Genomic DNA, 23673 nt, shown 5'->3' on the forward strand with positions numbered 1-23673 from the left:
GAATTTTGAGATGTCTGTTTTGCACCACTGTCGAGTTACCCCTACCCAGCTTCACCCAAACTCTTGGGGTTTATTGAAAATTTATCAATTTATTAGCCAGGCTTTGGAGTTTCCGACCTCTTTGAAGATTTTTTTCTATCTTTTTCATATGACCAAACCCTTTAGTGGGCTAAACAATAAGCAACAGTGGGTGTCTTTCCGAGCCATACAAGGTCGGAGAGTTTTCACCCTTTTTGATGAATCTTTCCATGACTTCAAAAATTATTTTTTCAAAGTGCAAGCTTTAGAGGGTCACCACCCCTTTTTCCTGGATGATAATTCTTCTCCTCGCTTTCCTCTATATTGGCTGGAAGCCTCCCCCTGCGAGAAATATGGTCTGGACGACCTGGATGAAGTAGAAGCGGCCATTGTGGGGTTCCTCCGAGAGGTGTGGGGGAGGGCCCCATATTTGGACACTAAAAAGTTTCTCCAGGGGTCTCCGACCTTTGTCCAGGCACAGCTAGGTAGCTTTCATTTGTTTGTTAGATTTCCGACTTGTCTGATTGACTTTTCCGACTTGTCTTAATCTATTATCTATTGTTTTTTCAGAGATGGCGAAGACAAATGCTCAGGAGTCTTATCAGAGAGTCCAGGAGGCCAGAGCAAGGTCTTGCGCCAGGACTGGTGGTGCCAGGGCGGTTATCTTTCCTCCTCCTTCTCCTCGAAACGTTGGGACTCCTTCCCAGCCCATTGTGATTTCTTCTTTGGCATTGTGATTTCTTCTTCAGCTTCATCTCGACCGCTCCTCTCCGCCCGACCTCCTCCTGAGCCAAAGAAGAAGAAGCGCAAGACTTTAGAGTCTGGCTCTTCTTTTGAATCCGAGGTTAAGGCGGATGCTCTTGCATTCGTCCGAAAGAACATCTACCCCTATGTTCGCATAAGCATGGATGATGTTTCTGTTCGGAGCCACCTTACCACTCTGGTTGAGGAGAGTCTCAAGGCGACGGGGGTTTGCGGCAAACTCTTAGATATTTTTGAGAAGGCTCCCCTCAACTCTTTGGGAATGACCTCGAGGGTCGAAGAGCTGGAAGGGAGGCTTCTTATGTTTCAAGAGCATGAGAGGGAGTTGAAGGAGGAAGTCACCAAGTTGAAGGAGGAGAGAGATAACCTCCGGGAAAAGGAAAGAAAGTTGCAAGCCCGATGCAACATGGAGATGGACTTGAGGAAAACAGCGCAGGCCAGCTATCAAAGTTTATTTGAAGATCTTGTGTCTGTGAAGAATGATCTGCTGAATTCTCGGAAGGCCTATACCGAGTTGGAGGACTCTATTGCTGATGGCGCCGAGGAGGCTTGGAGGATTTTTAAGGAGCAGGTCGGAGTCATTGCTCCTGACTTGGACCTTTCTCCTTTAGATCCGGACAAAGTCGTCATTGATGGTGCTATTGTGGATCCTCCTGCTCCCGTAATCGTTTCCGAGTCAGAATTGAAGACTCGGGGGCAGAGGATTATTGAGTCCCCTCCTCGTCATAAGGACGCTTCGAGCTCTTCTATCGTTCCTCCGACTTCCTCTTCATCTCCTATGAATGCCTCTCTTCCCGGTCCTGGTGGCGCTCTTCCTGACTCTGGTGGTGGTGATCCGTCTACTCCTCTGCAGAAATAACTTTATATGGCTATATGGGGGCCCGACCTATGGGTCCCCCTTTTTTAAGCTCTTTATATCTGTTTGTTGGTGGTGACGTTTGTTGAACAATTTCTTTTGGCCTTTTAGGGCCGTAAACAAAACGTTTAAAAATACCCTTTCTTAATAAGGGTTTAAATTAACAAAATAAATACCCTTTTTTGGATAAGGGTTTAAGTTACCCTATGCGTGCATGCTTTTCTGATTTTAATTTTTCGAAGTCCCCTTGATCTTTTTCTGAAAACCTTTCCTTTGACTTGTCTGTTTTTCTGAGCCTTTTTGTTTTGAGGACTTTAGGACAGCCTTTAAGCTTTTTCCTAGGTTTTTTCGATCTCTTTTTTGTTATTTCTTATACTCAACTTTGTTTTATTGAGTTCTTATGACTTAGGTTATTTTTTGCGATTCGTTTTCTTTTCTACTCGGTTTTTCCTTTCGACTTATGAGTCGGGATATCTCCGAGTTTCTCACGATCAACTTTTATAACCTCTTTACACCGACTTGTACCTCGTCGTTTTATCCTGACGACCATCTAGGTCGGTTCATGGGATTTTAACGTTTTGTCGAGCTTAAGTCGACGCGTTATGTTGAAAGACTTAGAAAATAGAAAGGAGTTTATAAGAGATATTGTAAATGAAAAAAGATATTTATTGATTGGGGAGGTACCTTCTTGCTACTAAGGGTTTTTAATAGCCTATTTTCCCTTAGCCTCTACTATGATGCCTCGTTAAAAACCCTTCTCCAGAAAAAACCCTTTGATTTTGGGAAAAAATCATGAAGTTGGGAAAAGAGTACATCAGGGAGTAGAGTTCGCTTTTTAACTGTAGTACCTTTTCATATTACAAGCATGCCACGACCTTGGAAACTCGGTGCCGTTCAGGTCGGTCACTTTATAATAACCTTTTCCTAAGACCTCATTGACTTTGTGAAGGTTGTGGTAGGCTTAGAGAAGGGGGGTTGAATCTATGCCTTCCTTTTTAGTTGCTGTTATTACCCTTTTGAAATAACTTTGCAGTTTTGATTCTGTTTGAACTCAGCAGTGGAATTTTATAAGACAATTTATTTTTGTCTCATGAATATCAGAAAACAGAACACAGCAGAGAAGAGAAAAGCTAACACCAGCAATTATCCTGGTTCGGTTGCCTTGTGCTATGCAACCTACATCCAGTCTCCTCCACAACTATGGAAGAATTTCACTATAGTTAACAGTATTACATACACCAATAACACAGGATTGACCCAATCCTATCACACTCAAGTTCTAACCTAACTTGACATTGGGCATGCTAATACCTAACTATACCCCTTAGTGCTAACCCAACTAAGAAAGGGATACCTTTCAGGTACAAAATACAAGACACTTAACCAACCTAAAGAAATCAGAAAACAACTCTAGGCTTTTCTCTCAAGTGTTTCACTCAGCCTTTTTCAACTCTTGGCTTTTTCTCAAGCTTTCTCACAATGCCTTTTCTCTCAAGAAATTACAGAAAGATAAGCTTAGAAAAGTACATCACAATTAGTAAAACATGAAGGAGATTGATTTCATCAACAGCCTTTGTGCTATGCAAAAAACAAGATTAGCAAGCCTCTGATTTAGTTCTTCATACTGGCGGAATGCACCTTTGAATAGGTTACACTGTCCAGTTAGTTGAACTTCTTCAAAAAGCTCTCTCAGAACAAACACCTCAAGTTCACTGGTTATCTCTCCTTGCCTTAGAATGAACAACAAGCTTCTTTTTATCTCCTTGCATGTTCCTTGGTTCTTCCTCCAAGGTCAACATCTTGAGCCTTGAGCTTCACCAACCCACAAGCTCACTTTTTCTTCTCAATCATCAAAGTAGAACCTTTCCTTCTGACTTTTTCAACTTGACCGAAAGCCATGAAGGAGTAACCGAAATTGTTTTCCAATGGTCAACCAAATCTGAGCCATAGATATGCAACTTGGTCCCGAAGAATCTCTTGTGACCGTGGATTTGTAGCAGTGAAGAACAGAGATCAAATTTTTCTTTGAATGCCATTTTTGGATAGAACAGAGAGTAGGGAAGAAATGATGAAGATCTGATGCATGCAAGATGAGATGGATTACCTTTCTTAAGCTTGATTTGGATTGGATTTTCTGCTTTAGCTTCTGTGTTTCAAGCTTAGATTTTCTCTTTCTTGCTTCTTTGGTTACTGGCTTATGGAGGAAGCTTTTCTTCTCTTTCTCTTTCTTACTTTACTGAAGTCTTGATGTGACTTGATTAGAGAGGAGAGGAATGTTGCTTTGGTTGGAGCAAGATGATGGGAAATTGAAAACAATTTCAAGCTTGGATCGGATTCTTCTCTTTTTGGCCCGTGGTGCCTTGCTATGCTTCTATGGAACTTGTTTGATATGAATGACTTGGGCTTGTCTTTAATCACACTTTTCATTCAGCCCATTAGCTTTGTTTTGTTATTCATTCAACTTGGGCTGCCAAAATTGAATTATGGCCTGCAACATAACATAAATAATTAGCAATGTATACTTATTAATTTAACAACTCTAATTATTTATTTTGCCAAAAATAATGTTTGTCATCATTAATTAATTTTGTTAATTTCTTAACTCAACACTTTGTATGGTCCCTTCCAATTAGCAGCGAGTTTTCCTTCCCCCAATTTGTTGACTCCAATGTCGTTTCTGATCAAGACCAAGTCATTCGGGGCGAAGGTTCTTCGAATGACTTTTTTGTTGTACCTTGTAGTCATCCTTCGTTTCAATGTTGCTTCTCTTATCTGGGCTTCTTCTCGGACTTCGGGGAGTAAATCGAGCTCCTCTTTGTGCCCTTGTATGTTTCCGATCTCGTCATGGAGAATCACCCTTGGGCTTTGTTCATTGATTTCTATGGGTATCATTGCCTCTACGCCATAGACTAGTCGGAAGGGCGTTTCTCCAGTGGCGGATTGGGGCGTTGTCCTGTAAGCCCATAGCACTTGTGGGAGCTCCTCAGCCCAGGCTCCTTTTGCCTCTTGTAATCTTTTCTTTAGCCCTGCCAGTATGACTTTGTTGGCTGCCTCGGCTTGTCCATTGGATTGCGGGTGCTCCACCGAGGTGAACTGGTGTTTGATTTTCATACTGGCTACTAGGCTTCTGAAGGTAGAATCAGTGAATTGGGTTCCATTGTCTGTAGTAATGGAATAAGGTATCCCATATCTTGTGATGATATTTTTGTAGAGGAACCTCCGACTTCTTTGAGCAGTGATGGTGGCCAATGGTTCTGCTTCTATCCACTTTGTGAAGTAATCTATTCCCACGATCAGGTATTTGACTTGTCCTAGTGCTTGGGGAAAAGGACCTAACAAATCCATTCCCCATTTTGCAAAGGGCCATGGAGAAGTGATACTGATGAGCTCCTTTGGGGAGCCACGTGGAAATTTGCGTGCATCTGACATGATTGGCACTTTTTCACAAATTCTGTGGCGTCTTTCTACAAGGTCGGCCAGTAGAATCCAGCTCAGATCACTTTCCTGGCTAGTAACCTTACTCCGAGATGATTTCCACAGATTCCACTGTGGACTTCCTCTAACACCTCGGTGGTTCTTGAGGTCGGTACGCACTTTAACAATGGCGTTGATATCCCCCTTCTGTAGAGAATATTTCTCACCAAAGTGTAATGTTGTGCTTCCCTCCGGATTTTCCTGGCTTCTTTTTCCTCTTTTGGAAGGATGTCAAATTTTATGTATTCGACCAAGGGGTTCATCCATCCGAGGTTTAATCCGACCACTTCAAAGACTTCTTGTTTGTCTTCTTCTTTTACCACTGAGGGTTCCTGGAGAGTTTCTTGGATCAGGCTTCTGTTATTTCCTCCTGGCTTGGTACTTGCTAACTTGGATAGGGCGTCTGCTCTGCTGTTTAGATCCCGAGTTATATGTTTAACCTCGGTTTCTGCAAAGCGCCCAAGGTGCTCCAGAGTTTCCTCCAAGTACCTCTTCATATTTGGATCCTTTGCCTGATACTCTCCACTTATCTGGGAGGTCACCACTTGTGAGTCACTGTATATCATCACCTTTGTAGCACCGACTTCTTCTGCCAGCTTCAATCCAGCAATCAAGACTTCATACTCTGCCTGATTATTTGAAGCTGGGAATTCAAATTTTAGGGAAACCTCTATCTGGGTTCCTCTTTCATCTACCAATATTATGCCTGCATCGCTTCCTATTTTGTTGGAGGATCCATCTACATAGAGTTTCCATGTAGTTGGTTTTTCCTCCTGATCCCCTGCGTATTCTGCAACGAAGTCGGCGAGGCATTGGGCTTTAATCGCCGTCCGAGTTTCATATCTTAAGTCGAATTCAGAGAGCTCTATTTCCCATTGAACCATTCTCCCTGCAACATCCGTCTTTTGGAGGATTTGCTTCATGGGTTGGTTCGTACGGACTCTTATTGTGTGAGCTTGAAAGTAAGGTCGTAGCCTTCGTGAGGCTACTACTAAGGAGTAGGCAAACTTCTCTAGTTTGTGATACCTTAGCTCAGGGCCTTGTAGAACTTTACTGATGAAATATACTGGGTGTTGGCCGACCTCATCTTCTCTTATCAGGACTGATGAGACAGCCTTGTCTGCTACAGATAAGTATAGGACGAGGTCTTTTCCAGCTACGGGTCGGGTCAGAATAGGAGGTTGGCTTAAGAACTTTTTGAACTCCTGGAAGCCTCCTCGCATTCAGGGGTCCATTCAAACTGACATCCCTTTCTTAATAAGGAGAAGAGTGGAAGGGATTTTAGTGCTGATCCTGCCAAGAATCTGGAGAGGGCTGCAAGTCGGCCATTCAACTGCTGGACCTCTCTCAAACAAGTCAGGCTTTTCATTTCCAGGATAGCTCTACACTTATCGGGATTGGCTTCGATCCCCCTTTGTGTTAGCATAAACCCTAGAAATTTCCCTGCTTCCACCGTGAAGGCGCACTTTGCGGGATTTAGTCTCATCCCGTGCAGCCTTATGGTGTCAAAGACTTGTGAAATGTCTGACAAGAGGTCGACTTCCTTCTTGGTTTTTACCAACATGTCGTCGACGTATACTTCCATTAGGCTCCCAAGGTGAGAGGCAAACACCTTATTCATCAACCTCTGGTATGTGGCCCCTGCATTTTTCAATCCAAATGGCATGACCACGTAGCAGAAATTAACTCTGGATGTGATGAATGATGTCTTCTCCTGGTCTGGCTCGTACATCGGGATTTGGTTATACCCCGAGTAGGCATCCATGAACGACAAATATTGATACCCCGAGCTGGAGTCTACTAGGGTATCGATGTTTGGTAGCGGATAAGGGTCCTTGGGACAGGCCTTATTTAGGTCGGTATAGTCGACACACATTCTCCATTTGCCATTTTGTGTTTTGACTAGCACTACATTGGCTAGCCATGTTGGGTACTTGACTTCTCTGATGAAGCCAGCTTCCAGGAGTGCCTGTACTTGCTCTTCTACTATTAGGGCTCGTTCTGGGCCGAGCTTGCGTCTTCTTTGTTGTATAGGTCGGGATCTCGGATAGACCGAGAGCCTATGGGACATGAGCTCGGGATCTATCCCAGGCATGTCGGAGGCCTTCCAGGCGAAGAGATCGGAGTTATCTCTTAGGAGCTTAGTCAACCCTTGTTTTAGGGTTTCTCTTAGGTTGGCTCCTATGTGAGTATTTTTTCCTTCCTCTTCGCCGACCTGTATCTCCTCAGTTTTTCCTCCCGGCTAAGGTCGCAGCTCTTCTCTAGCCCTTGCACCACCGAGCTCTATTGTGTGAACTTCTCTGCCTTTTCCTCTCAGGTTTAGGCTTTCATTGTAGCTTTTCCTTGCCAACTTCTGATCTCCCCTTACTGTTGCTATCCCCGCTGAAGTCGGGAATTTCATGCAAAGGTGGGGAGTGGATACCACTGCTCCGAGTCGATTAAGAGTAGCTCTGCCGATTAAAGCATTATATGCTGACCCCACATCGATGACTATGAAGTCTATACTCAGAGTCTTTAATTTTCTCCCTTTCCAAAAGTGGTGTGGAAGGGCAAGAATCCCAGTGGTTTTATTAGCGTGTCCCCTAATCCGTATAAGGTGTCGGGGTAGGCTCTTAATTCTTTCTCATCCAACCCTAGTTTGTCAAAAGCGGGCTTAAAAAGGATGTCCGCTGAGCTTCCTTGATCTACTAGGGTTCTGTGGAGATGGGCATTTGCCAAGATCATAGTTATTACTACTGGATCATCGTGTCCAGGGATTATTCCTTGCCCATCTTCTTTTGTGAATGAAATGGTAGGGAGGTCGGATGACTCCTCTCCGACCTGGTAGACTCTTTTGAGATGTCTTTTGCGAGAGGATTTGGTGTGTCCCCCTCCCACGAACCCCCCCCCCTGAGATCATATGGATATGTCTCTCTAGAGTCTGCGGTGGTGGGTCTCTTCTATCCATATCATCTCGCTTTCTCTTTCCATGACTGTCCGACCTTTCTATGAGATACCTGTCAAGCCGACCTTCTCTAGCCAGCTTTTCTATCACATTTTTAAGGTCGTAGCAGTCGTTTGTGGAGTGACCATATATTTTATGGTACTCACAGTAGTCGCTGCGGCTCCACCCTTTTTTATTTTTAATGGTCTAAGTATAAGAGTGATATTTTCTTAGTCTATTGAGGCCGAGTTCTTCCTTTTTCCTGGGCTCCCTCTCCCTCTCTTTTGTTGAGGGAGGGTGCCCAGGTCGCCAACTCAAGTCTCTCAGCTTAGCGTTTTCCTCCATATTGATGTACTTTTCAGCTCTTTCCTGTACATCACTTAGAGAGACGGGATGTCTTTTAGATATGGACTGTGAGAAGGGACCTTCTCTAAGTCCATTGACTAACCCCATTATGACTGCCTCTGTGGGCAGGTCTTGAATCTTTAAACATGCTTTGTTGAATCTTTCCATATAGGCTCGTAAGGATTCTCCGACCTCCTGTTTTATTCCCAGGAGGCTCGGTGCATGTTTCACTTTGTCTTTCTGGATAGAGAACCTCATCAGAAACTTCCTTGAGAGGTCTTCAAAACTGGTGACCGACCTCGGGGGGAGGCTGTCGAACCACTTCATCGCTGCTTTTGATAGATGGTGGTCGGGAAAGCTTTGCATCGCGTAGCGTCGGAAGCATCAGCTAGGTACATCCGACTTTTGAAATTGCTTAAGTGATGCTTTGGATCCGTGGTTCCATCGTAGAGGTCCATATCGGGGCTTTTGAAGTTCCTCGGAACTTTTGCCCTCATTATGTCCTCGCTGAAAGGATCCTCCCCTCTTAGGGGCGGTTCTTCTCGCTCGTCACGGGAGTTGCGACCTTTGAGGGAGGATTCAAACTTCAAGAGTTTTCTTTCTAACTCTTTTCGTCGTTCCATCTCCTCTTTTAGGTTCTTTTCAGTCTCCTTTTGTCGCTTCCGTTCTTGTTCTAGCTGTTCCAAGCGACTGTGGACTAATCCCATGAGTTCAGTTGCATGGGATGGTCCCTCTTTCTCTGATTCGCGCCCTTCTGAAGAGTTCACCTTCGGATTTTTTACTCCGGAGGTACCTTCCATGTGTTGATCATTGGTTCCCTGGTGGAGGGTCAAGTCTGCATCATTATTACCCGTGTCCAGATTCTCTTGTTCAGAATCTGACTCCACATGACCCTCTTCGGGGGATCTGTCCGCCATCACTGGTTGATCTCTCGGGTCCCCGGCAACGGCGCCAATGTTACGGTGGGTAACCGGAGATGGATGGGCTGGATGGCGTTGATTGGCCCAAACGTATGAATGAGGAGGCTTTCAAGTAGGTCTGCAACTCGGGGGCCTCCGTCCGACTTGTGCTCGTGAAAGAATGAGGGGTGGTACCTGCAAAGACACTCCGATGCCTAAGTTAGCGAGAGTGTGAGCAGGTCTAGAGAGTATTGGACTTAGAGATACCTGAGGGATGTCAGTGTATTTATAGTGGTGAACCAATAACCACCGTTGGAGTAGTGCCACCTTTTTAGGATGTTAACCGTCCCATTATCTTAGGGCGGTTAGGATATGGCTCTTGAAAGTGGTTAGAGAGATTCTAGGGGCAGTTACTCATTTGAATGAGTGTTTATCTGCCAGCTAACCCTCGTGCCCGACTTCTTTAGAACAAGTCGTGATGAGGACCGACTTCATAGGACGAAGGTTGGTATTGGGTGAGGCTCAATCCGTGGGATTAGGCCTTTTGTTTGGACCTGGGCCTTTACTATTGGGTTAGGATATGAACATTTGTCTAAGAATCAAATACCTTAGCATGCATTTGGTTATTGGACATAGCCACAAATACAAAGAGACATGGTAAATTGGTAACTGAAAATTTACCTATAAAAGGCTAATAAAATGCATTATTTTGTACTTTTTTTTATATGTTTGTATCTTGTTTCAAATATTAAATATCACTCATCATGAAAATGTTTTTTTTAAAAACCTGAGAATAAAAGTGATAAACCAACACAATTGGAAGAATATAAGAAGGCAGAAACTCACCTGCAGTCGACTGCAGGTGAAGTTGCTTCTGGATAGCTGACACGTGTTACTATATGGTTTAAAAAAAATCGGTTTATTTTATATAAATGGTTTAATTAAAAAAATCGGTTTGAATTGGACCAAGCAGTTACTTTTATTCCCTTCTTCTTCGTTTCGCACGTAAAATCCGTTCTCTTTCAATCCCTTTTTCAGAACTAATATGAAACTTTCAATTAGATATGTTCCTTTTATTTATATTTCTTAATCAAATTTATTATTTCAAATGTATTTCTTAATTTATGTTTTTATTCATTCCTCTGTGAATGATGAAAATTATTTAATAAATACGTACATATTTATGTCATCACACCATTTTGATGTTCAGGATCATAAATGCCAAGATAATTCATGGCAATTTCATGTGATGGAAGACAAAAATGTAATTATGGTATAACGTAGACTAGTTGATAGCATGAGCATTGTTGAAATTTTGGCATGATCTCTTTCATATTTGTTATATGTCTCTTTAGTTGGTGATGTTATAGTTTATTGTGATGATATGATGGTAGTTTAATTGTATGAGTTAGGTCCTTTTTATTTGGTTGAATTTTTTCTATGACTATCCTATTCTTGATGGCGATGTCAAAATAAATATTTTCATTAGTTCTTTTTTTTTCTCTATTTTTTAATCGGTTTTATTTTGAAAAAATTTATTAAAATTTTTTGTTGTAGACAAAATTAATAATATTATGTTCAATTATTTAAGGAGACCAAATTAATATTTTGATTAGATATTTTTGTTTTATTAAAAATGAATTCTAATTTTATTAAAAAATAAATTCTAATTGATAAGTAAAAACACAAAAATGTGCATGACAGTGAAATCATAATTTCTAGACAAGTAAATTATAGTCTTATTATCTTAAAAAAATAATTTATTTATAGAATAATATTGAAAAATCAACCATAATTTGCATGAAAATAGTTTATTAGTAAAATAAAAGTTAATTGATTGATTACCATAAAATTTAATTTAACGATAAATTTGCAATTGGACATATTTTTACAGCTTAATTTAAAATCTGTTTACAGCTTAATTTAAAAGCAACTAAAAATGTAAGTTATGGGAAACAAAACAAAACTCATCAAGAAAATAGAAACAGAGACACAAAAAAAAGGACAGATGATATCATTTATGTCATTCCTATAAAAAAAACCATAAATTTTGTTTCTTTTTCAGAATACTAAATTTTACTTTTTCAAAAAATTTGTATACATATATTTGACAAAAATTAAATAAAAAAAGTTTTAGATAAATTTAAAGAAAAATTGGTCAATATAAATGAAGAAAAAGAACATATCAAATTCATCTGTTAGGAATTTAGGAATAACACGCAAAAAAAATTTAAATTATTTTAAAAGTAGTTATTTGATCTATTCAAATCGATTTTTTAAATAAACTATTTGTATAAAATAAATCGGTTTTTTTAAACCATACAGTAATACGTGTCAACGATCCAGAAGCAACTTCACCTGCAGTCGACTGTAGGTGAGTTTCCACCGTATAAGAACCAGAAAGGACAAAATAAGTATCAAGCGTAGCCTCAGAAGTGAGAACATATCCGAACTGAAAATATCAAGAAGCATTTGGAAATCGAATACAACAACCAATTACAAGATTCCACGTGTCAGAGTTGAAAAATGCACGCGTCGACGAACGCGTCTTCTTCTGTGTGCATACCGCGTCATCCAAGCTTTACTACGCTACCTATATAAACTCACAAGATCCCAATTTCTTCTCCTAATTTCTCAATTTCTTCTTCTTCAATTTCAATTCGGTGAGTTCCGTTTCCAATGATCAATTCATGTTTATAAGCTTTGATAATCTCAAAACCTAGAATTCTAATGAAGTAGTAATGCTTTAATAGTTGATTTGGATCGTCATTGTTGCTGCTGCTGATATTGTTTCTAACTTTCTGTTTGATCTCTGTAGACCTAGAAATTTATTTCATTTTAGTTTTGGATATGCTGCATGCAAAGTTCGCCACTTCATCAGTAAATTCGATTGGATTTGGTTATAATTCCATGATGATTGATTTTTGTGAATGATTCAGATTACAAAAGATGGGTGGTGGGAAGGATAAGCATGATGAAGGTGACAAAGGACTTTTCACAAACCTTGCCCAGGGCTTTGCTCATGGAGGAGGACATGGTTACCCTCCACAACAAGGGTACCCTCCACAACAAGGGTACCCTCCACAAGGTTACCCTCCACAACAGGGGTACCCTCCACAAGGTTACCCTCCACAACATGGGTACCCTCCACAACAGGGATATCCTCCACAGGGATACCCTCCACAACAGGGATACCCTCCAGCTGGTTATCCTCCTCAACATGCATCAGGTATAAAATAATGTCTTTTGATTTCAACTGCTTTGTCGTCAATGGTTACAAAGTTTTAATTTTGATAATTGAGATTGAGATTATACTTACTCTACTTCGTACACTAAGCTAACACGTTTTCCTCTCCCATCCAGTGGGGGAAGAGAGTGCTTTGGCTCTGTGAGAGAAAAAGTTTAGTACATGTAACACAATTCTCTGATGTATTGTCAATGTAGAGAGTTTTAATGTTACTTTCCTATTGTCTACCAGATATGCATGATTTTGTATGTTGTTAGAATCAAAATCAAGCAATTTTAATTGTGCTACTATATATAATTTGATGACTGTAAAATGTTTTGTAAACCAGTTATAAGGGGAGGTTAATGTTGCCTGGACAAATAGAGAGTAGTTGTAATGAATTTCCACCTAATTTTGAGGGAGATAGTGTAATTTGTCCGAATGTTAATGCTCTGGCAATGTATAGTTAAAGGCTTGCTGATTATTTTTTATATAATGGCGTGAAAGATTGAACTCTTGAAAAAGCTGCCTATTTATAAACAATTCGTGATTGTTTAGCTAATAGAACAATTCAACAACTGAAACCTTATTACTTCCGCAATGACAGAACTTTTGCTATGTCTGATGAGATATGTGCTCTCTTCTTAGCAATCAACATTCCTAGGACACTACTTTATTTATTTTGTATGAAACTTGTTTCTGTTGAAGTTTTTCTGTACCCCAACATTTTGCTTCGTTTGATTTCTTTTTTCCTTGTGTATCATTATCCTTGGCCGTGGCAGCAACTAAGTTCTCTGTTTTTTCCCCGTGTAATATTTGTTTACCAGGATCTCATGGTGGCGGACATGGCGCTATGGGGGCAGTGCTTGCAGGGGGTGCTGCAGCCGCTGCCGCTGCATATGGCGCTCACCAACTTTCCCATGGCTCTCATGGTGCTCACGGCGCTCACGGCGGCTATGCGCATGGTGGCGGCTATGGATATGGTATGCCCCATGGTGGCAAGTTCAAGCACGGCAAACATGGCAAGTTCAAGCATCATGGTGGCAAGTTCAAGCACGGCAAACACGGCAAACATGGTATGTTTGGCGGAAAGTTCAAGAAGTGGAAATGAAGAATGTATAATCATGATACACACTACTAATCGCTTGCTGCTGCCTAATGCTTGTGTTGTTAATATATAAATAAAACCATTACATGGTATGATGTTTACTGAATCCATCATCTTTTATTGGTTGACCCTTTTTCATTTTTTCCCCCGGATATATCTGTACTTTCTTTTGGCTATGACAAGACAATGATCGCTGATTACCTTCCTGAATTTCATTAGAACAACACAATGATTGCTGATAATATGGGGATCCTTGAGGTTTTTTATTGATTTATGCCTTTCTTGGCAGCAAGAAGCAATAGATTGATTAGCATGTTCCTTTGTTATTTATTTCTTCTAACAATGTAGCTTTTGAAATTCAGCATGGTCTAGTATTAGCGTGATGGAAAAACAAAATCATTCTCTTTTCCATGTGTGATATGAAATTTCTTATCTATTTGCATGGTGATCATACTGCTACCATGTTGCTTAACCAAAGCTATCTAAGTGGATATTTATTTGAGATGCTAACTTGGATATAAGAGCATAATGATAAAGAGGGATCATAAAGTAATCAATGATATTATAAAAAAAAAAAAACACATTAGCTTATATTTCCCCGAAGTTTAATATAATTAATGGTAATTTGATATATATTTTCTTTATGAAGGAGAAGTTGATTAAACAATTTTATGTCAAATCTCAAAGGGAGAGAAAAAAAATTCTTAAAAAAAAGTTGTAACAAGTTTGGTCAATATTTTGGTTTTCCTATTCTTAATCGCATCGTTTATATATTGATGAGGCAAAGGCAAACACTAAGTGAGGTGTTTGAGCTGAAATTTTGTTTGCCAAATAACTACATGAGTATCAAACTATCTATAAGAACTGAAACGAATATTTAAAACTTTTCCATACCAAAATATCTCAGAGAAAAGAAAATAGGGACTAAAAACTAAGACTCATTTAATTCCTAAATATCACGTGAAAAGATTCAAGAGTAAGTTTTTATAATGGTATTTGAGATTCACATAAATAAATCGAACATTTTAAGTTCCTAATGTACTTTAAAGTTGGACGGATCAATCTCTCTATCTAAATGCTTCCGTCAGACCCAAAAGAAAAGTCTGACGTGATTTCCGTTCTGCTTACCTGGTATTACGGCTGCCCACGTGGCACATTAGTGGAATAGAGCTTTTGAAAAATGGACAAAAAAGTCACTGTCTCTCCCAAGAGTATATCCGCCACCACTGCCTCCTCCCTCCCAACCCCACCAACTCTTGCTCCCAACACCTTCATGACAAAGCTTAGAAGAGAGGCACATGCACCAACACCAGCTCAGAGAATCACTCAGCAGAATCCGCGAGAGCTTGAGACCCCTCCAACAGTACCTCAGATTTCACCAACCAAACCAAATCACACCTTACCACCAAAGCATGAAAATACATTGACTATGGTACATGTTTCACAACCTTGCATCATCCAATGTATTCCAAGGCAATATTGCCTATCATTTTAGCCAATGGTGCTGGGCACATTGTTACAATGGTCAAACCTAGGGTTTGAAGCATGTCCAAAGAGTGAAATGCTTAACCAAGCGAGTTCCTTTAGATTCAATCTTGAAGAGAGGAACCCTTGCCAATAGCAAGGTTTCAAGTCAAAAAATGCATCAAAGAAACGCCTGGATCCATTCAAGTCAAGCTTCAACAGAGTCTCCATTCCAAACGAGTAGAATTGCCTGTTGAGCTTGCTTTCAATTGGCCACATGCTATTCCAAATTTTAGCATAGAGCTGTTTCCCCTGATCATTCTGGTTGAGCCAAGGCACTCTGCTATGGCTATGGCTACACATGGTGCAACGGCCATTGGTCAAGCCACCATGTACCCTGTCGAAGGGTGTACTATCCCAAAAGTGCCGCCAATGGCCATTACATTCTGAGGGATCCTAGGAAGAGGTCCCCCCATTGGAATCAAACACTTCTCATCCTCCAATATCTTTTTCACTCTGATTCCCAAGTGCCTTGGCCTTGCAACCATCCTCTTCTTCACCTCCATGTAAGACAAAACCGGACGGCTAACAAGGGAAGTCTCCTCAAGAAAGATCAGATTGGAACTGAAAGGCATTCCATACAAAAAAGTAGGAAACTTGGAATTATTAGCTCTCAAGTAAGGCTCATTCTCCATACCTTTCCCTTGTGAAATTTAACCCCATTGGAGACACAACCTCCAAGCAATCCTCAAGATCAATATTCTCAAACTCATTACTCATCCACCCACACACCGTAGTTGTTAGGCCACATGGAGAGAGGGTCAGGATCAACACAACAAACCTTAATTCCATAGCGGGAAACTTGCTCTGCTAGGCGAGTGCCTGCAGGGCCAGATCCAATGATGATCACGTCAAAACGCACCATGGGAGATCAAAATCCAAGGGTTCAGGTTGATGGGCAGGCTTCAAGTTGAGGAAATTTCCAAACTTGCTGGTGTTGTAGGCCCTGACTCTAAACCTTCTTGAAGTTGAAGAACATGATGAACTTGATGTGTAATGAGTTTTTGGGAGAGGGAATGAGGAAAGTGTGGCTTTGGTAGGTGGTGGTGGGGTAAACGACGTCGCATTGAGAGACAAGGACTTCTTTGTCCACTTTTCAAAAGTTCCATTTCACTAACGTGCCACGTGGGCAGCTGTAATGCCAGGTAAGCAGAACGGGAGCCACGTCAAACTTTTCCATTGAGTCTGACGGAGGCATTTGGACGGAGGAACTGATCCGTCTAATTTTTAAGGATGTCAAGGACTTAAAAGCATTTGTCAATGGTCAGGGATGAAAATGTCTGCAAGGTAAAAGGTCAGGGACCTATTTGTCTTTTTCTCTAAATTTAGTTTTTCAAATTCTAATTTCATTATAGTGGTCTTCTAAATCGAGTTTCAGATACCATAATGGTTCCTGGACTTCTTTTCGATATTGAATCAGCAATTACAGTGATAATGTAGTACTCCGTTGCTAACTCAGCACCAGAGAGGAGTCCAAAGATCATTATGGTGTCTGACCAAATTGAATAATCGTTAAATTTCAGGAATTATTATAAGGATTTACTTGTCTCAAATATTATAATCACAAGTATGCAATTTAAAGAAATCAAAAGGGTAAATGAGTGCACCTCACAAATCCAAAACGCAGGCTTCCATTTCTCTAGTCCGCGATGCTAATATAGTTTGATAAAAGGACAAAAATTTCCTCAATTGCTACACAAGATCCAATTGTTTGCTAATTCCTCTATAATAACTTACATCCTCAATATGGATACAAATCTTCTTTGCTTTTGTAAAGTATACATTGTTGGCCTTCACAATCACGGTTAGAAACTAAACCAACTTTGCACTTGGGTCTCTTACTCCCCTGAGTATATCAATGAATTTGATCTTCACCAAGGTGGATGATCGTCCTCTGGTGTTTGAGGGGGAATTGCTTTCCATCCAGGTTTCTCATCCCAGTACATATCGTAATATATGTGACCGGGATCATGATCAAGCACGCAGCACCATATGCCTACGTATCGCTTGACACGGTTTCTGAATCTCTCTTCCCTTTCCTAGAAAACATAGAAGCATGGTATCAGAAGTTCAGAACATGGTAACTATTTTTCTTTGTATCTTTGAAGCTAACTCAGTAAAATTTCATATTGAAGAAGCAAAATATGGCCTTACCTTGTTAGTGAAACCTGTGAAAGCATCTTGCACTGAAGAGAACTTGATAACTTTGACATCCTTGAATGGTGAGAAAATTTTCATAAACTGCAAACGCAAGTAGAGCAAAACCATGTTAAGTATCGCATTTCATAAACAAAGTATATCTATATATATAAAGCTGGTGCAGAATAAGAATATCGAATACCGTCTCTTCATTGCTATGTTTTGGAAATTTGAGAAATCCCCCAAGGGTGGTATTATCTGATGCATCACAATCTGGGGTTCCTTCTTTACAAAGTTGAACATCAAGCCATGAATTTTTAACCTGAACTCAGTAACCAAAGGAAATGACTTTTAATAATCAACAAAAAAGAATCATTACTTAGAATTGTTTGCAGTTAACATTGATTCACCTCCGATGGCAGAGAAGGATTATCAATTATTGAGTATTCTCTAATAGCTATTTCAGGGCCAAACTCTTCTTCTGGGAGTTTTTTCAACATAACATTCACCTGCAATGTATTGCATTTAATAAGAAGCATAAGGCAGTGATGATAAAATGTTTTAAAAATCCAAGATACGAAATTTAAAACCATATTAAATATACACTTGTTTCAATAAAATGTTAAGGGTGTATCAAGCTTACACTGACTCAAACTTGGATCCAAAAGCATTGATATCAAATGATGTAAAAGAGAAAATGAAAAGAGATCACTTGAATAGGAAATACCTCAAATACATGATCCAAAGGACAGAGAAAAGGTTGCCTAGTCAAAGTCCCTTCTAAAACGCCGGGATGAGGATACCATAGCCTATCAATCCTGCACCATAGTGGAGGCATGACCTAAACAGACACAAAGATCCAACTTTAGGATAAATATATTGAAACCATTTTAACATGTTACAGTATGAAAGAAGGTACATGGCTAACAAACGTATCAGTAATGAGAACTGTGTTAATAATATTAAGCCAAAAAACAATGGGTATCCATGATGAGAAGTTACAATTCAACATGAACACAATGAGTGTATGATCCAAGAAATCAGTTTTTACCAGTGTTCTGTTCAAAAGGGAAGCAATTGCAAGTGCAGTCCTAATCTGTTTGATCTGCGAAAAATCGTGAACCATAAATATTAGAATGTTATAACATTATTTCCCTAAACATGAAAAGGATCAGGTCGATACATACATACTTGGTAATTAACAAGGGCAAAATGTGATTCAACATTATGTTCTCCACTTAACAACAAGCCTTTTGGGATAAATGGCTTAAATGATAAGAAGCCCCCTGCAAAAGTGCTTCTAAAAGTTAGGTTGTAGCAATATCTCAGAACTTAAATCATAAAAATTCACTGATCAGTTGACACACTAGAGTGACAACTTCTAATTTTTGGCATCAGTAGAACTTAGAATAAAATTAAAAGGTGCAATGATATCGATTAATTCATGCAGCCAACCCCCACCAGGTGGTATAAGGCTTTGTTGTTGTTGATTAAAAGAATACAATTAAGTTAATGATCAGTGAACCCAAAGTTATGGAGCAAAAGCAACTGAGTACCTGGAGGATTATAGTATTCCGGTGGATCATGGAAAAGCATGGCTTCTCGCAGTCGGTGACGCTTTCCTTCAGTGCCTCCATATTGAAATGTTGTGTGCACAGCATAAGGCTTCAACCTTAGCTGCTGATACATAGCCTGCAGTACAAATTGTGGAGTACATAAACGAAGGAAAGAGAAAAATTATACTTATGTATGTATGTATGTATGTATGTATGTATGTATGTATGTATGTATGTATGTATGTATGTATGTATGTATGTATGTATGTATGTATGTATGTATGTATGTATGTATGTATGTATGTATGTATGTATGTATGTATGTATGTATGTATGTATCATACTGCTTCCTACCTGGACAAAATATGTATGGCCACTACAGAAAATACTTGCAGGCAAAATTCCCAGCTTCAGATTTCCATCAAATGCATAAACAAGTCCATTTTCATCACCAACGGATGGTCCTAGGCTTTTGCGTACGATATCATTAAAGCCATTCTGATCCCATATCTTGTCATCAGCTAGAAGCATTTCTTTCCATTGCTTTGCCAGCTTTTTTGACGACTCTGAGGGTCTCCAATGGAAAATTCCTATGTTGTAGGCTCCACTAACTATTCAAAGGTGATAGACAATATCATCAATATAGAGTATTGAAAACAACTAAACATGAGAAAAAGCATGCACAATTAAAACCATGACAATTAAGTGCTCAGCAACATATCATTTTCACCTTCATTCCAAACTTCGAGACTATCATCAACAACTGTTGGTATTAACTGATCACTTGAAGTCAAAACATCTGCTTCTGGATAGCGAGCAAGATATGGAAGCGGGTTCTGTTTTATGAGTGCATAATTGAATGTATAAGTTATCAAAGAGTAGCATACCAGATTGTGCATAATAAATGCAACAGATAAGAAATAATAATAATAATAATAATAATAACGACAACAGAAAAGTAAAGAAAAGAGATTAAACAAGATAAAATGGATCAGGGAAGAATGAGGGACTGAATAAATGCTATAGCAACCTGGAAAAGAAACTGAATGAAACCTCTGTCATTGCATACAAAGTAGATGAAAGGAAAACATTGTAGCCAATACAAATTTTACTTCTTTTGGAATTGAAATATTATTCAAAACGGAATGACTACAGAAACATATAAGTAAAAATGAAGATCACCTGCATCCAAACCATGTCGGTATCGCACATCAACAGCTCGAAACCAAAAGGAAGTATGGCATCTATTAGAATAACTTTTTCTCTTCCCATTTTATGAAATGTTGGAGACCCCCAGCCGACATCCACTGTGCTCATATGGCTGCCCATGTCAAAAACTGGTACCCCTTTCCAATATAGTGCCTCCAATAATTTGGTGTCCATCGCACCTGAAGAATAGATATCAAACACATTTTACAAAGATCAATTGATGGTGTAAATACCAGAAATGCATTTCTCACAAGGCATCACTGCACATCTAAGCAAGAAGCATAAAATAAGGCTTGAATGGCTCACCAACAAGAAAATTAGTGACTTCCATATCTGTCAATTGTTTCACCCAAGTCAGAATAAAATCCATGAATGCATAGTTACCAAAGGTCACTATTACAACATTATCTTTCACCCTTTGCTGAACCAGCTCTTTGGTCAGTCGGAAAGTTTCCAAAGCGGGCATCTTTTTGTCGAGTGGAGGAACATCCCATAGAGACTTTGTCGATGCATTTTGAGGCTCCAGAGAAGGTGGGGGCACATTATGAATCACTTCTGGCTGGGAAATGTTGAGTGTTTGATCCCTAGGAGGCTGATTATCATCTGGAAAAGTAAGAATTAACTTTCAAAATCCTTTGAAAACATGATGGAAGAAAAACAAGGCTAGAAGTTACAAGTGTCTTATACAATACACCATTAAGAAAAATAGGAAGGTTACTAAGTTACTAGCAAACAAAGACAACTCAACTAAAAGAAGTGCACAGACTATAATTGCATTGATGAACTATAATGAAAAACGTTGTTTGTTGTGCACAAAATGCAAATCGGAGCCTAAAGAGGTGATAGATTTGATCATCTTTGTCTTTTTGAACAATAAGTAAGCTCTTCCAGAAGAACACTACACAATGTAGGGGGTTTAGCCTTTCCCATTAGCACGAAACAAACCTTCTTTACGGGAAGAATGAACTTTCATGCTAAAAGGGTATACTAGATTTAAGCTAAAACTACCAAGCACAGCCACAAAAAGCTGCAATTTTTATGCATACAACAAGTCAACAATAGATAACAGAAAAATGACTTCCAACAATAAGAACACTCTACACTATGATGAGCACACAGCAACATTGTAACAGTCCTAAAATTCAGAAGGGTACATCAGATTCAAGCCAAAACTATCAAGTCCTTGCAGGGCAACAAGCAAAGGCATGATTTTTAGAGAGGCATAGAAGAGATTTTACTTCACAAATCTTCTACATAATTGAAGAAAAAAACTGAAAACTGATTCCTATGATAATCTACTCTCTTTCTTCAGCTTAAAAAAAGTGCTTTTCCGGCGAAATAAGCTGAGACAAACACACCTTTATTGAGAAAGCAAAAGACACACATGATCGAGAACGCATAGAGAAACAGTAAAAGGAAGAGTAACCGCAGCAGAAGTAAAAGAAGTAAGAAAGGAACTCACGAGAGAAGGAAGAAGAAACAGTGGAAGGTGAGGAGAGCAAGTTGTTGGAAGAGTAAATTGCAGAGAAGACATAGAAGAAGGAAACAACGATTCCAATGATGACAACGGTGTAGATCGTGAGGAACAGAGGCTTCGATTGGGCCACTTCCTCACACCCATTTCTCCACGCCATTACTGTAACCTCTGTCGCAAATTGAAGAACAGGAACCACTGCTAACTTTGTTGTATCAAACACATAATCAGCATCATTGGCTCATGTTCGTGTTTTTGTTTCTAGCTTCATTTCATTGAGTGAAGAAACCAGAACCCAGAACCCAGAACCCAGAATCGAGATTTGGGTTTTGGTGATTGGAAGAAGCAAATGAGATTGAGAAGTTTCCAAATTTTTCTATGGGTGTTGGTATCGATGATGCGCGGGGTTTGGTCAACGAATCAGTTTTGCTCAAACATGACTATGCCCAAATAAACAACAATATATCCCTTACTAATTTAATAAATGAAAAAAAAATTAATCATTTTAATTCCTGCTTACTAATTTAAAATCAATATTTATCGATATATTTAGGATAAGGTATATTTTAAGAAAATTAAAATTTTTTACTAGATTTAAAGAATTTATTTTATTTTATTTTTATTGAATAAATAAAAATTTTTCTATTAATTTGGTATTGATTAATGTAATATATTTAAATATGCATATAATTATATTAATTTTTCTCAACTTTAGTCGAGAGAAACTTGCTTATTCTTGGATTCTAACTTTGTATTTTTCTTTCTCTTTGATTGGATTTTGGATATTACACCTTTAAATTAAAGGACATCACTCACATAAAAATGGTAAAAATAACTTTTTTTTAAGTTATTTGTTTAGCCACATTTAAAAATATATTCTAAGAAACATAAATTAATAATAAAAATATAAATTTTGAATAAAATTGAATCAACAAATAAATTAAAAATTTTAAGAAAAAAAATTATATTAATAATTTTAACTAATATTAACTCAAATGATACTGAATTTCTTAAATTAATACAAAATAATATTTTTCAAAATTTTAATTTTACAATAAATTTTTATTCAAGGAATTTAAAAATAAATAATAATATTAGACTAAAAATAAAACCATTAGTAATAAGAAGTAGTAGATTAAAATATAAATTTTTTAAAAAAATATTAAAAATTTTTTTAAAAATTTTAAATAAAAACTCAATTCATAAAAATTTATTAAATTCTCAAAATAAAAAAGTATTAAAATGATAATAAAATAAAAACAAAAATATAATATTATAAAATTTATAAAGAATAATAAAAATAAAATAATTCTCTAATAAATATTTTGTTAAAAATTTAAATTGTAAACAATTTAAAAAATTGACATCAGAATCAAAATAACAATTTTAATAATATAGCAATACTTTTTAATAAAGATATCATTTTTAATTTATATCATGTGTCAAAAATCTAATATATGAGAATCTATTCAATAAATAAGATCAAATATTTTTTATATAAAAATATTTTGAGCGTCTTTATCTAAGTGTCCGTCTAAATTAAATTAATTTATTTAAAAATACTGCGATCTTTTCCGGTGGTCTAGAATCTAGATCTGAAAAAACATGAAAGATGAAACTGTATAATAAATAATAAATAATAAAACAAACTATACCAAAAAAATTAAAATAATGATAAGTCATAGCATATAAGTAACATCCCTTTGTAATGCATGAGAGGAACGGCAACCCGTATCATTTTCGAAAATGTCATTATAATAATATATCAATTCAGCACTGTGAAATCAAATGCAAGAGACATGTTCAGATGATCGATTAAATTAAAGTCTACTGCAATAAGTTCTTTTCTGTGGTGACTTACTGCAATAGGTTATAGCTCGTGAAAATTCTTCACATGGTAAAGTTTACTTAACTATTTTTATGAATGTGTTTGACAAATTCCTTAAAAAAAAGTCATTTAAATTTTTTGAAAATTTTAATTTTTAATTTGATTAATTTTTATTTTTGAATATAGGAGTGATTTTGCACTCAAAATCACATTTACAAAAAATAACATTTTGGAATTTTTGCATTTTATTAAGGGTTTTTAGTTATTAATATTTAATTTTTATTTATTTTTTACTAACTTTATTTTTTATATATGATATTATATTATTCATA

The 23673-nt window shown here is 38.1% G+C and overlaps 3 protein-coding genes and 1 pseudogene across 3 annotated transcripts; 1 reads left to right on the forward strand and 3 right to left on the reverse strand.

Annotated features, from left to right (window-relative positions):
* Positions 1-4085: 4085 nt before the first annotated feature.
* Positions 4086-9295, reverse strand: LOC110274721 (uncharacterized). Its single transcript, XM_021129797.1, has 3 exons — positions 9172-9295; positions 4493-4797; positions 4086-4124 (listed from the first exon to the last, which is right to left on the reverse strand). Exons 1-3 carry the CDS (start codon positions 9293-9295, stop codon positions 4086-4088), a joined length of 468 nt encoding a protein of 155 aa, XP_020985456.1.
* Positions 9296-11786: 2491 nt separating this feature from the next.
* Positions 11787-13937, forward strand: LOC107475549 (glycine-rich protein A3). The gene is made up of 3 exons (XM_016095212.3): positions 11787-11940; positions 12217-12506; positions 13331-13937. Exons 2-3 carry the CDS (start codon positions 12227-12229, stop codon positions 13612-13614), a joined length of 564 nt encoding a protein of 187 aa, XP_015950698.1. The 5' UTR covers positions 11787-11940; positions 12217-12226; the 3' UTR covers positions 13615-13937.
* An 871-nt stretch (positions 13938-14808) lies between these two features.
* LOC127747594 (neoxanthin synthase, chloroplastic-like) lies at positions 14809-16000 on the reverse strand (annotated as a pseudogene).
* Positions 16001-16652: 652 nt separating this feature from the next.
* Positions 16653-21943, reverse strand: LOC107475528 (arabinosyltransferase XEG113). Its single transcript, XM_016095185.3, has 13 exons — positions 21502-21943; positions 20346-20642; positions 20013-20218; positions 19561-19666; positions 19185-19441; positions 18831-18966; positions 18466-18560; positions 18326-18379; positions 18002-18115; positions 17685-17783; positions 17477-17596; positions 17290-17376; positions 16653-17174 (listed from the first exon to the last, which is right to left on the reverse strand). Exons 1-13 carry the CDS (start codon positions 21671-21673, stop codon positions 17007-17009), a joined length of 1911 nt encoding a protein of 636 aa, XP_015950671.1. The 5' UTR covers positions 21674-21943; the 3' UTR covers positions 16653-17006.
* Positions 21944-23673: the final 1730 nt, after the last annotated feature.

Source organism: Arachis duranensis, chromosome 1 (genome assembly GCF_000817695.3).
Source record: "Arachis duranensis cultivar V14167 chromosome 1, aradu.V14167.gnm2.J7QH, whole genome shotgun sequence".
Lineage (NCBI taxonomy): Eukaryota > Viridiplantae > Streptophyta > Magnoliopsida > Fabales > Fabaceae > Arachis > Arachis duranensis.